Genomic DNA, 12931 nt, shown 5'->3' on the forward strand with positions numbered 1-12931 from the left:
TCAATTTATCATTGTTTGAGAGACACTGATACTTCCCAGCTATGAAGTTCTGATCCAGGTGGACGTCCTGCCTTGCCTCAGTTTTTGAGAGTTTCCTGTGGATATTCTTATTCAGGTGCAATACGGAAAGAATCTACTGCCAAGAAAATTAAAAATCCCCAATCTTTTTCAAATTCAAGGACCCGGAATTCAGACCTATGTCCCAATGTTAGCTGTTGCTCAGAGACTTGCTCTGTTATTCACCCACCTGTATTGTGGACAGGGAGACTGGGTGTGGCTGAAAAAATTCGAGACGGGAGCCGTTCACAATCTGCGGCAAAGCTCCACCAGCATCTTGAGGAAGGTAGGAACAGGGGATGACTGGGTATGTGGAGGGAAGGTTGTTTGGGGAACTCTTGCAACTGCATAGTATTTTTATTCTCCTTGTCTTCCGTTTATCCATTGGATCACACATGGCTGCCAACGAGCCTTGCCTGGTGAAATCTGGTGGAATGGACCATGCATGACTGCATCTGACAAACTTAATGATGACCCATGTATCAAGAGTCAGAATCTGGCAAAACTCCACCCTGGACCTGACACGTCAAAGCTGGTGCAGTGCTAAAAGTACAATGACTCCTCTAAGCAACCTTGTCAGCAGAGGCAGAGTGGTTTGGAGGAACTCATCCATCCCCACCTGTGTCAGGGCAGGATGAAGCACTTGGTAGCTATTTTCATGTGTTATTTGTTGACTGCCTAACAGTGGGGCACAGAGAAGGTTGTGCATTTCTCTGGGATTTGCTTTCTGTCTCCAGCTAAGATTCCTGCTAAAAGTTTACTTTCAGTCTTCAATTTTATTATCATTACTAAATGACATGCGAATGCATTTATTTTCCAGATTCAAAGCTATTAGTTGTTGGCAGCTACTGCTAACATAGGAGTGGCATTTTTATGCATATAAATATAACAAATTTACCAGGGTGTGCCTCCAAAGGCACCCTTGATGGATGACTTTGGATCCTCCAGGCATTGCATTGCTTTCCAGAACCAGAACCAGAGCCAAGACTTCACATGCTGAACTCAATTTACCCCAGCAAAACCATTTTATCCTAGTCATAATGGATAGACTAAGAAAAGCAAGGCTTAAAAAGAGTGTAGGAGAGCTGAAAGTAAGCAGCAAAAAGGTTGATTTCTTCCCCATCCTTGTGTGAAAAGCTTTTTGGGACTACAGAAGTGGTAAGGACATCTGATGATATAAAGAAGCTGCTGAGCAGATGTCTGGCTGACTTGGTCTTGCTGTGATTCACTGTCTTGTTTCAGATGAAGGATCTGCGTCACGAAAATGTGAATCTGTTCCTGGGATTTTTCTCTGACTGTGGCATCTTTGCCATAGTGACAGAATACTGCTCCCGAGGAAGCCTGGAGGACTTGCTGAGAAACGAAGATATGAAACTGGACTGGATGTTCAAGTCTTCTCTTGTGATGGATCTAATTAAAGTAAATCCATTGCCCCTGCTGAGATGTGACCTGCATATGACTTTGATATTGACATAGCTACTTCATCCAAGACTTTGGGATTTATATAGTAATACAAGGGAAAGCAATGTGAATGTAATTATACTGGTACACAGGGTCTTTTATGGAAACATCTTATTCCTGTTTGGTTATAATCTGAGAGAAGGACTATTTGGGGGAACAGGATTACATCCACACAGCAGGATGAGAGTTTAAAACTACACCCCAGGCTAGAACAGATCACCTAGGAAAATTAATTAAGTGCTTTCCAAAGGCCATTTCTTGTAGTAAATCAGAAATGCATCCATGTGGATTGGAGGGAACTGGAGAAAAGGAGACTGAGGGGACTCTTTCTTGCTCTCTGCAACTGCCTGAAAGGAGGTTGTGGCATGGAGGATGTTGGTCTCTTCTCCCAAGGAACAAGCACCAGGATGAGAGGAAACAGCCTCAAGTTGTTCCAGAAGAGGCTGAGGTTGGATCTGGGGAACAATTTCTTCCTGGAAAGGGCTGTCAGTCATTGGAATAGGCTGCCCAGGGCAGTGGTGGAGTCACCATCCCTGGAGGGGTTTGAAAGATGCATAGATGAGAGTTTTAGGGATACGGGTTAGTGACAGTGTTGGGTTAATGGTTGGATTCAATAATCTTGAGGGTCTTTTACCAACCAAAATGAATCTATGGTCACTTTAAAAGAGTGTTCACACACTTCCAATCAAGTCTTGCGTGTTTTCAACTCCTAATGGTGAACTACAGAACAGGGACAGGTGGCCTACAGAGGGTAGACTGACAGAACGGCTCTTACGGCCCATGATCCACCTTCTGATCCTCCTTGAGGGAGCTGGGTAAGGGCATCCAGCTCGTAATGGCTTTCATTGGGTACCACTTGTATCCACCTTCTTAATCTTGTCTAAAAGCACAGCTTCTAAGTGCAATGAGTCCGAGGGCTACAGAAGGAAACATCTGGGTGTTCCTAAAGCTACCAGTCCTTTCCAGTATTACTTTAGGGTGCAGATAGCCTAATTCTTGTTCCTAATCCATTTCTGAAATTTTCTCGCAGTTTATTGGGTTGATAGGCACTCTAATATAGAGTCAATACCGTATTTGATGCTGTCCAAGGTGACAATTTTACTTGGTGTCTCTAAATGCTGATGGATAATTCTTAAGGAATCGCCTCAGTTTTCTCTGTGTTTCATAGGGAATTAGATATTTGCATCACCGAGATTTTGCCCATGGACGTCTCAAGTCTCGTAACTGTGTTGTGGATGGTCGGTTTGTGCTGAAGATCACTGACTATGGTTATAATGAGCTCTTAGAAGCACAGAAATGCCCATATATCCAGCCACCCCCAGAAGGTAGGTGCCATAAGGAAATATTTTTGGGGAAATATTTGTCCATTGATTTAACAGATGTTGGTCCTAATGCAATTGCAGGGCTCAGCCTCACAACATCTAGTTGCTTATGTAAAATGCACTGTTACAGGGAAGGTTAAACAAAGTTTTTTACAGACTTCTGAAAGTGAAATGAATAGCAGAGTGTCATGGGAATGGAAAGATGTTTCATTGTAAGCAGTGGCAGAACTTAAGCTTGTTGTAGTGCCCAATCTTGAATTTCTGTGACTCGTGGAACTGGCTTCACATCCTTATTTCCAACCCTATATTTGAAGTTTTAGGTTAAGCCAAATGCAAAGAGCCTGGTTTTGTAAAACTGAACCATCTGAAACACAAGATGATACAGGTGGCTTTGATATAGGTTCTTTTCATCCCAGTCACCAAAGGCTGACACATGTCCCACCACTTAGGAACAGTGTCTCATGGGACCAGATTTGGAGACTTTGACTGGATTTCTTTCGCTTGGTTCCTTGGTACCTTGGGATTGGTCTGGTATCCCAGTTTATCCTTGAAACTTGGTTTCAAGTGGTATGTAGTGTCACAGGATTTGGTTCCTATGCATTTCCAGAGTCTCAGATACAGCAATTCCCAGAAGACCTTCTCCTCCCTTACAGAAGTTATATATATTGCAGTAGCAGAAATGTTACTCTTTCTCACTACCCAAAATATACAGCTATCAGGGTAAAAATAACCCAGTTTGACAAAGACTCATTTATTGATCAGGCCGTGTTTTACAGCTGTGTCTTTTATTCCTTGAAATGTATGATTATGAAGACTGATCATACTTCAGACTGCCACGAACTTCTGTTATGGAGTCTAGTTTCATCTTAAGAAGAACTACAGAAAATATTTTAGTTACAGATGCTTTGTAAAAAGGCAACAAGAAATCCATGCTTCAGCACCAGTATTTTGTCTGTCTGATATTTTCAAACCACAAAAGTTGTTAAAGCTTTTGACAATGGTGAGAAGTCTTCTTATGTTGAAGTTTAGGGCTGATGCCATAGGATATAAATTGTTGGTCCGGCAATATTTTTTTTAAAAATGTAGAGTGAAATTTGGAAGATTCATTTTTTTTTTTTGTCAGGATTGAAATATTTCTAACACGTCACAAGAAATAAAGACTTGATACAGTAAATAATGAAGTGTGTTCGAACCTCTCCTCAAATTACTAAAATGTTCATTTAAGCACTTACTTTGCAATAATCTGAGCTCAACATGATACTCTTGATTTTTTTTAGAATTGCTATGGACAGCTCCAGAATTACTGAGAGACCCGGACATGCACAGAAAAGGCACATTCAAAGGGGACATTTACAGCTTTGCAATCATCCTACAAGAAGTGCTTGTTCGGGGCCCACCATACTGCATGTCAGAACTCTCAGCTGAAGGTAGGCAACTCTTTGAGTACATTTCTAAAGGCTTTACACACAGTGTTCATGAAAGGTCTGGCCAAGCCCCTTGGGTAAAGCTTTACTATGGATATAATGTCCCAATCTCGTGACCTTTCTGAGCGACAAAAGGCTGTTTTCAACAAAACATCCATAATAAACACCAAAATATTTGGTTCTGATCTCATCTCCTGTTCTCTGTCAAAGCTCTGATTTTTCATCAAGGTGTGGGGTGAAATCTGATGGCAGAATTCCCCATATCTTGGGAATTCCTTTCCTTACCCATTGGCCCATTTTTGTTTGTCAGGGGCATTGAGGTTTTTTAGCTGGACCCTTTTCTAACATCCTGCTTTGTCCGTATGTCCATCTATTTTTCTTTAATTCCTTCCCATTCAAAGAGATTCTCATAGGATCATAGAATGTCCTGAGTTGGAAGGGACCCACAAGGATCACTGAGTCCAGCTCCTGTCCCTGCACAGGACAACCCCACAGTTCACACCGTGTGTCTGAGGACGTTGTCTAGACTCTTCTTGAGCACTGTCAGATTGGGGCCATGACACCTCCCTGGGGAGCCTGTTCAGTGTCCAGCACCCTCTAGGTGAAGAACCTTTTCCTCATGTCCAACCTGAACCTCTCTTGGCACATCTTCCTGCCATTCTCTCAGGTTCTGAAGATGTTCTCTCTTCAGCAGAGACCAAAATGATACATCATGACCCCGCTGACATAGATAAGGTGGCTTGTATCACAAATAGCAAATAAGTGGACTCCGTAGGAACTGCTTATGGTGTAACTCTCATTAGTTCAAACTGTTGTCCATGCATAGGTAAAGCAAACACGCTGCAGACAACTCATAAACATTTGAACAGGGAGAAGGTGAGAACAATCAAAACAGATCTGATTTCAGTGAAAGCCCATTCTCAACACATTTTAAGCTGGACAGTCACCAAGTGGGGTATGGCCGTTCAATATCTGCCCATTTTCTAGTGCGTGGAAAAATGGGGCCCTGACTTTGCTGCACCCCAACCTGCTGCACCAATGCAATGGCAATGATGATTATGATGTAACCTGCTCTGTAATTAAGAGCTGGATCAATGATGTAGCCTATGATGTAATTAGCAGGTGTCCCCCCACCTTGTCCCTATAGGGAACATCCAGCAAATGTTGCACGTAGTGCACTCCAGTTTCCTGACGTGCTAAAATGATGAATTTCTACTCATTGCATCCTAATCCTCAAGGAGCTTTCACTCATGGCGTGAACTTTAAAACTGTCTGAGGAAGGCATTTCCCCTTGGCTGCCCTTGGAAATATTTGGGCCAGGTGCTTTGTTTAGTTCATGTGGTGGAGACTGGTGGGATGAGCCAAAGAACTTTAAAATGAGCTGTCAACACTGAAAAGCGTTGGGTACTCACAGTCGCAGCTGTGGAAATGCAGGGTTCCTGCCAGAAAGAGGGTGGTTTTCACTCCAGATGACTGCTCTGCACTACACACGATGAAACCTTCAAATAAAATCATTTGGAATGAACAAAAAAAAAGAACACCACATTTTTCTTCAGAAACACTTAAATTGAAAATTCAAGTCAAGGTTGGGTTCAAACATCACAGATGCCTCAATCCATACTTCAGCTCTCAACAAAACCTGCAGCCCCTCTCCTTCACTGTAGGGCTGTTTTATCTAAAAAGCTCAGATTCAAGGATCGACTTCTCAGTTCCTTATTAGTTTTTTTTTTAACCTCTGGATAGGGAGTCACTGCCCAGATGTTGTTTTGAACCCAAACTCTCCCCCTTAAAATACTTTCCACTGTCTCCATTCTCATCAACCTCCTACGTACTGGATCCCAGTTCATGATGAATTTTCAGAGGCTGGTATCCTTCCTGTTTGGGCTCGCCCATAGTCCTCTGCTCCATTAGAGTACCACAGATCCTAATGGAGAGAATCAGAGGTAATTCCATTAAATACAAGCCTGTGAGTTCACACAAACATCTGTCACACAACCTTCCCCCATCCAGCCACTCTATTGCTCATAATCTGGTTCACCAGAGGAATGAGATGGATGAATCTCTTATCATAGAAGTATAGAACCATAGAATAGTTTGGGTGGGATGGGACCTTCAAAGCTTATCTAGTCCAATCCCCCTGCTATGAACAGGGATATCTTCAACTCAGAGCCCCATCCAGCCATGCCTTGAATGTCTCCAGGGATGGGGCATCTACCACAATTATCTTCTGAATTCTCCAAGATACTCCCGGCATAGGAAAGCTGAAATCCTCAGGTTCAATTGACAAAGCATTTGGGTCATCAGTAATAACAGTGATGGTTGAAGGAGCAAGCAGGGGACAGGTGAAAATGTCCATGTCCGTTTTCCCTACCAAGATCCTCCATCTCACAACGTGCTTCCCATTCTTCTCTTTGTCACAGAAATTATAAAGAAAGTGAAGAAGCCCCCTCCCCTGTGCCGTCCAAACATAGCTCCTGAGCTGGCCCCCCTGGAGTGCATCCAGGTCATGAAGCAATGCTGGGGTGAAGCCCCTGAACGACGTCCAACCTTTGAGGAGATATTTCATAAGGTCGGTGAATAGACCAGCAGATGCGGTCCTTTCACTTGTCAGGAAAGTGTTTTATTTCTTTAAGTGAGTCCTTAAATAATGACAGAATACATCCCAGAGCTCTAGTCTCGCATTTCCTATTGCATTTTATGGTTCGTGGTGTCTAGATATTTATTTTTGTTGGCCAGGCCTGTCCTGGCTTACACCTTGTCCTGAACTTGGGCTGCCACAGCACCACCATGTGGGGTGTGCAGCAGCATGAACATGGGCTTGGTGTCTTCACATTTGCAGTGTGCCTGCCCAGATGGTCTGATGGAGATCAAAAATCTGTTAATTGTGATGGCACCTTCAGATCGATATGTTGTTTGATCTTCTAAAGTATTTAAAAGGTGATTCATTTAAAAGGAAAATTCACCAAAGGCTGTTAAATCTAAATACAACACTTGTCATAGGAGGTCTCTGAACGGCAGATTAGGGGAGGCTGGGAGCATCTCATGAGGAAATAAAACTGGGCCTAAGCCCTGCATGAACAGCATTTCCAGACATCTATTGCTGGCCAGACCCATGGACAGGTAGTTGCAAAATTAGTCCCTTGTCTAATCCAGCAGTACTGTTCCCACATTTTCACAAGGTCAAACTAGATGAACCAACATCCGTAATTTTAACCTTTCAGTTCTACAAAACTGTGATTAATTTTACACCTGTTTGACTCCACTGTTGAGTCTAAAGCAGCATCTGAAGCCATAGATTATCCAAATGGTCCAGAGGCTCAGCTTCAGGTAACGAAAGTCTAACAAAATGAGGAGTTTGGGATAGGGGGTGGTTGTATGCATACATGCCAGTGTGCAGAGATGGATTGAAGATGAGTAAGAAAAAAACACATTTTAATTGTTGCTACTGCCCTGAAATTTGCACCTCTGAGTGCAGATGGCTGCAAGGTACCCTAAAGGCTAGTCATGGCACAAATGAGGGTGCAAACAGCTCCATAACAACTCACATACATGCTGTCATCCCATGGAAGGTGGTGTTTCACTTAACCCTTACTGAAAGTTCATAAAGCAGCAACATGTTCCCGGGCATCTTCCAGAGTTATTAATGCAAATTCGCCTTCTATTTTGCCTTTTTCTTTTATTCTTGAACTATTACCACTAACAAAACCAGTCTTTACCATTGTCCCTTTAAAATAAGTGTTTGCTTTTTCTTCTTTTCCAAACTTAGAGTGCTACAATGGTGTAATGAGATGGGGAAATAACTCTCCGGTCTGTTTTTCCAGTTCAAAACCATAAACAAAGGGAAAAAGACCAATATCATTGACTCAATGCTCAGGATGCTTGAGCAGTATTCAAGCAACCTGGAAGATTTAATCAGGGAGCGAACCGAAGAGCTGGAAATTGAAAAACAGAAGACAGAAAAGCTACTGTCACAAATGCTCCCCCCGTAAGTACTAGTATTTTAGATGGTTAAAAACAAAATAAATAAAATGCCTTGGCACTACATAGCTAGACTGGACAAAAGAATTTCCCAGAACCCAGTGAGTTCACAGAATCCCAGAATGTCAGGGATCGGAAAGGACCTCGAAAGCTCATCCAGTGCAATCCCCCCACCGGAGCAGGAACACCCAGATGAGGTTACACAGGAAGGTGTCCAGGCGGGTTGGAATGTCTGCAGAGAAGGAGACTCCACAACCCCCCTGGGCAGCCTGGGCCAGGCTCTGACACCCTCACTGGGAAGAAGTTTCTTCTCAAATTTAAGTGGAACCTTTTATGTTCCAGTTTGAACCTTCAGCATCTTTGTTGCCCTGCGCTGGACCCTCTCCAGCAGTTCCCTGTCCTACTGGAACTGAGGGGCCTCAACTGGACACAATATTCCAGGTGTGGTCTCCCCAGGGCAGAGCAGAGGGGCAGGAGAACCTCTCTGACCTACTGACCACCCCCCTTCTAATCCACCCCAGGTACCATTGGCCTTCCTGGCCACAAGGGCCCAGTGCTGGCTCATGGTCATCCTGCTGTCCCCAGGACCCTCAGGTCCCTTTCCCCTATGCTGCTCTCTAATACGTTGCAAAGCTGACCTTCAATTTTGACAAGTACCTTCCAAAGTAAGAAACTTTCATCAGTGCTTGTTACAGCCATATGGAACCTTTTATTTAATGGAATATCTTTTGAGCACAGTAGGACAGGACTTTCTGGGCTCTTGGGCATGCCTTACAACAAGAGTTTGTGCCCAGGTCGTCTTGTGTTGTTGTTTCAGATCAGTGGCAGAAGCCCTCAAGACTGGTGGCACTGTGGAGCCGGAGTATTTTGACCAGGTGACCATCTACTTCAGTGACATCGTGGGCTTCACAACCATTTCAGCCCTCAGTGAACCCATTGAAGTAGTTGACCTTCTGAATGATCTTTACACATTATTTGACGCCGTGCTTGGAAACCATGATGTTTACAAGGTGAGGAGTACCTGGGCATGAGGATCAAGCTGTGTTTGGGTCAAACACTCTTGTAGTTTCTACTGCTCTTTCCCATATTTTTCAATTTATGCATTTATTTATTAATGCCATGGTATTTGCCAGGTGGAGACAATTGGTGATGCCTACATGGTTGCCTCAGGGCTCCCAAAACGCAACGGAAACAAGCACGCGGCTGAGATAGCCAACATGTCCCTGGACATCCTCAGCTCGGTGGGGACATTCAAAATGAGACACATGCCAGACATCCCCCTCAGGATCCGGATTGGGCTGCACACAGGTAGGCAGCTACGCTTGAACATCAAAGAACTCCTTTGCAACTGTATTTTCAGCTTTGAATGCTTTCTCCCTCTCTGCCCCAAAGCAAGCACCTTTAGAAGATGCTTTAAAATCTTCCATAGCAACAAGGGCTTTAAAATGGAAACACAAACCCCAAGAAGGAAAATGGCTTAGTTCCATTAGGGGGAGAAATTGTATATTCTGTCACAGTCAGGAACTACATCAGAAATGTCTGTCACAAGGATTTCATTGTAAGGGTGGCTCTTTGATGTGCCAAAGGATCTTCATTGGTGTGATATGCAGACACCTTTGTAACTCTGTTCTGAAATGAAAAAGCACAGAAAAACAGGAAAATAGAGTGAAAGAATGAAAAAGATTGTAGAGGTTTATTACAGGTAGGACGTAGATGAAAGACTATGTGATCCAGGTATATATATATAAAAGAAAACGTGTTATAAAGTAAATTATCTCTACATGTTATAAAGAAAGTAAATTATCTCTCATACAGAAGTCACAATCTGTTAAATGAACAGGAAAGTGGCTCATTTAAAAAGAAAATAAGTTCTTTTTTATATAAAGTGAAATTAAACTGCAAAACTAAACTAAACAAGACAAACAGGAGAATTGCAGTCATCATGCAATCAAAAGTATGACTGAGATTTTAAATGGAGGTAAAGTCGTCTGCCGTTATCATAGAATCAACATCTTTTTAAGACATACGAACATTCATAATTTTATATTGGGGTCATCCATTAATATTTTTTTCCCACCTCTTCATCACCAGACTTCTTGCATCTTCCTTTAAAGTACTGGGTGCTGCCCACTGCGGAAAGCTGAATAACGAGTAAGATTGACCAGGAGTCTCATCCAGTATTAAAGGGCTTTTTTTAATCCTTCCACCTTTCCAATAATGCCCACATTTTTGCAGCTTTGGCATGTACATGTTTTACATGCCTATATCCTGGCCCCTGATGTATACATAAGGAAACAAGAGCAAAGAAAGAGAAGGATCTCACACAGAATATACCAAGAATGCACTGTGACTTGAGAAGAGCTAAAATCAGTATTTTGTATCATCTCCTAGACCATATAATTCATCATTTTGGGGTTATCTCTGAAAATACACCTCCCTTCTGTTGTCTTGCAGAGCGGTGGTCTTAGCTGGTCCTTCACAAAAGTCTAAAGTGTTGAGGAATGATTGCAGGAGCACTGTGGGTTTTATACTCTGACAGAAATTAGATGAATCTATGGCCCCAGCTCGTCTTGCCCAGAGCAGGAGCCTCTGGGGCACCAGTAGCACATTTTCAGCATGGAAAGAGGGGAATTTTGTGTGCAACATCTGCTACTGCCTGTTGACAGCAGTTCTGCAACACGTCTTCCACACACCCAGCCAAAAATCCATCCCTAGGTGATGTGTATGGGGGGTAGTTACATTTTTTCTTGTTTTTATGAACTTCGGGTATCTGGAAAGTGATGTTGCTATGAACTGTTGTGTAAAGTGTAAGAGGAAGAGGGGGAGGAATTGTTTGGTTTATTCTTTCCTTTCTAAAGAAGCAGAAACCAGATCTTGTTTTGTGCAGATCTGGCAACATCATACTGTCATGGGATGAGTGAGAAAAGCATGCTCCAAAGCAAACCAGCTCTTTGAGCCACTGAGCTGACAGCAGAGTTTGATTAACCCTAGACCCCATTTCTCCTGAGGAAAGAAGCATGAAGAGGGAATCACCAGCATCATGGAAGCTTTGAGGGAGTGCTTGAGGGGAGAGGAGATCTTGGGTAACACTTTCACTGTCCTGGAAAGGATGCAGAATGGGTGTGACCACCACTTCCATGGGCCAACTACTTTCTGGAAACTGGTGCCAAGAAGAGCTCATGATCCCTTCTCTGGAAAAGCAGTAAATGTCATTGGGATTGATCTGCCCACGTCCCTCCAAACCCAAATGGAGAGCTGTAGCTCTGGGAACTTTTGCTGGCCCATGCCCACAGTCCATTTGTGGCAATGCAATGGTAAGATGAGGAGGACAAGAAGATCGATGTTTGGTCTACAGTTTGCCCCCTGCTTTAAATAGACCCTGGAGTCTTAGCTCTCCTCGCTCAACTTGATTGCCTGTGCAGAAAAACTCAGCTGACTCAGCTGTTTCCACCCTGGCCACGTCTGGTCTGGAGCTGGATGGCCACAGCAAGCACTGGTGACAAGACAGTCTTTTCCATGAAGGCTGAAGAGGATGTGTTTATCAGTCAGGCCCTCTGGCAGGCAGCCCTGCACTTCGATTGAACTTATTAACCTCCACAGCACCAGTGATGGTTGTTGCAGAGTCGTAGACAGCACAGCTCATTAAGTGACCCTGCAAACCCTGGCAAAGCGCCATTCCAAAACAAACCAGCGAACCTGTGTAATTAAACAACTCGGCCATAATGTTCTCATCTCTGGTTTCCTCTGAAACTTGTTACTGTGGGAGATTTATTGCTGGAAGTTTTTGCTGGTCCTTTGCTGAGGCTGTCTAGACAAAGGGGAACACACGCAGGCAGCGAAGGCAGCGAGTGAATTAACTCTTGGATGTTATCATCGTGGAGAAGTCCTTTGGCCATGCTTGCACTGCAGGGCTGGTTTTGAACTTACAGCTTTCGGCAACAGGAGGACAGACTTACAAGCAGTGCTCTAGATAGATAGCACTTCACCCTAAACATCTTGCCTATCCTAGGTTGTGAGCTTTGCAGAAATGATTGTATGATTGCATTGACTGAGTAGGAAACCTAAATTTAGGCAACCAGGTGGAGATGTTTCCAGGACCCTGCATTCATTTTGTGGTCAGTAGAGATGTGGTGGACCCTGGAGAGCTCTTCAGGTGCAGGTGTGGAGAGGCTTTCACAGCGGCTCAGCTGACTGCATTGATTTGTCCTCCACTGACTACAGCAGGAGCTCAGCAGCTTATATTTGTGCTTCTTAAAATGGAATGAAATCCTCCCCTTTGAGGACTGTTTTTTGCAAGAACCACCTTTTTGTGTCCTTGCAACACCTATCACAGAAGGAGCTTTGATATTTACTTCTGAGTGCCACCATCGTGTCACCACCACAAGACAAAGAGAGGTGTTCCTGAATTAGTGTTTTCTCAGGCAAAGCTGATATTGAAGCATGAATTAAAATGTCTACAACCAGATCCTTTTTTATGCATATGCCACATTAGTGTGCACACATTAAGGACTGCTTAGGCAAGCATTAGAACCTTGATCCAGTAATATCAACAATGTCTTTACAGATGTGCCATAGAAGAGCATAAAGACTAGACCCTGAAAAAGCTTCCTCTAGTGGATAAAGATCCTCTCCTGAAGAGCTTGAACCAAATTCTTGAGTACTGATAAGGATGGGAACTAAATTAGAAGA

General features: G+C 43.4%; 1 protein-coding gene across 1 annotated transcript in view; it reads left to right on the forward strand.

Moving 5' to 3' along the window:
* The window catches only part of GUCY2F (guanylate cyclase 2F, retinal), a gene marked incomplete at both ends in the record, with an annotated part of 43580 nt that overhangs the window by 16179 nt on the left and 14470 nt on the right, over nt 1-12931 (forward strand). Inside the window, 8 exons of the mRNA XM_080338668.1 lie at nt 263-343; nt 1300-1476; nt 2687-2843; nt 4118-4267; nt 6685-6833; nt 8086-8249; nt 9060-9252; nt 9376-9550. Of these exons, the coding sequence (XP_080194794.1) occupies nt 263-343; nt 1300-1476; nt 2687-2843; nt 4118-4267; nt 6685-6833; nt 8086-8249; nt 9060-9252; nt 9376-9550 (1246 nt within the window). The remainder of the gene's footprint in view (nt 1-262; nt 344-1299; nt 1477-2686; nt 2844-4117; nt 4268-6684; nt 6834-8085; nt 8250-9059; nt 9253-9375; nt 9551-12931) is intronic.

The sequence above is a fragment of the Nesoenas mayeri genome (assembly GCF_963082525.1).
Source record: "Nesoenas mayeri genome assembly, chromosome: 1".
In the NCBI taxonomy this organism is placed as follows: domain Eukaryota; kingdom Metazoa; phylum Chordata; class Aves; order Columbiformes; family Columbidae; genus Nesoenas; species Nesoenas mayeri.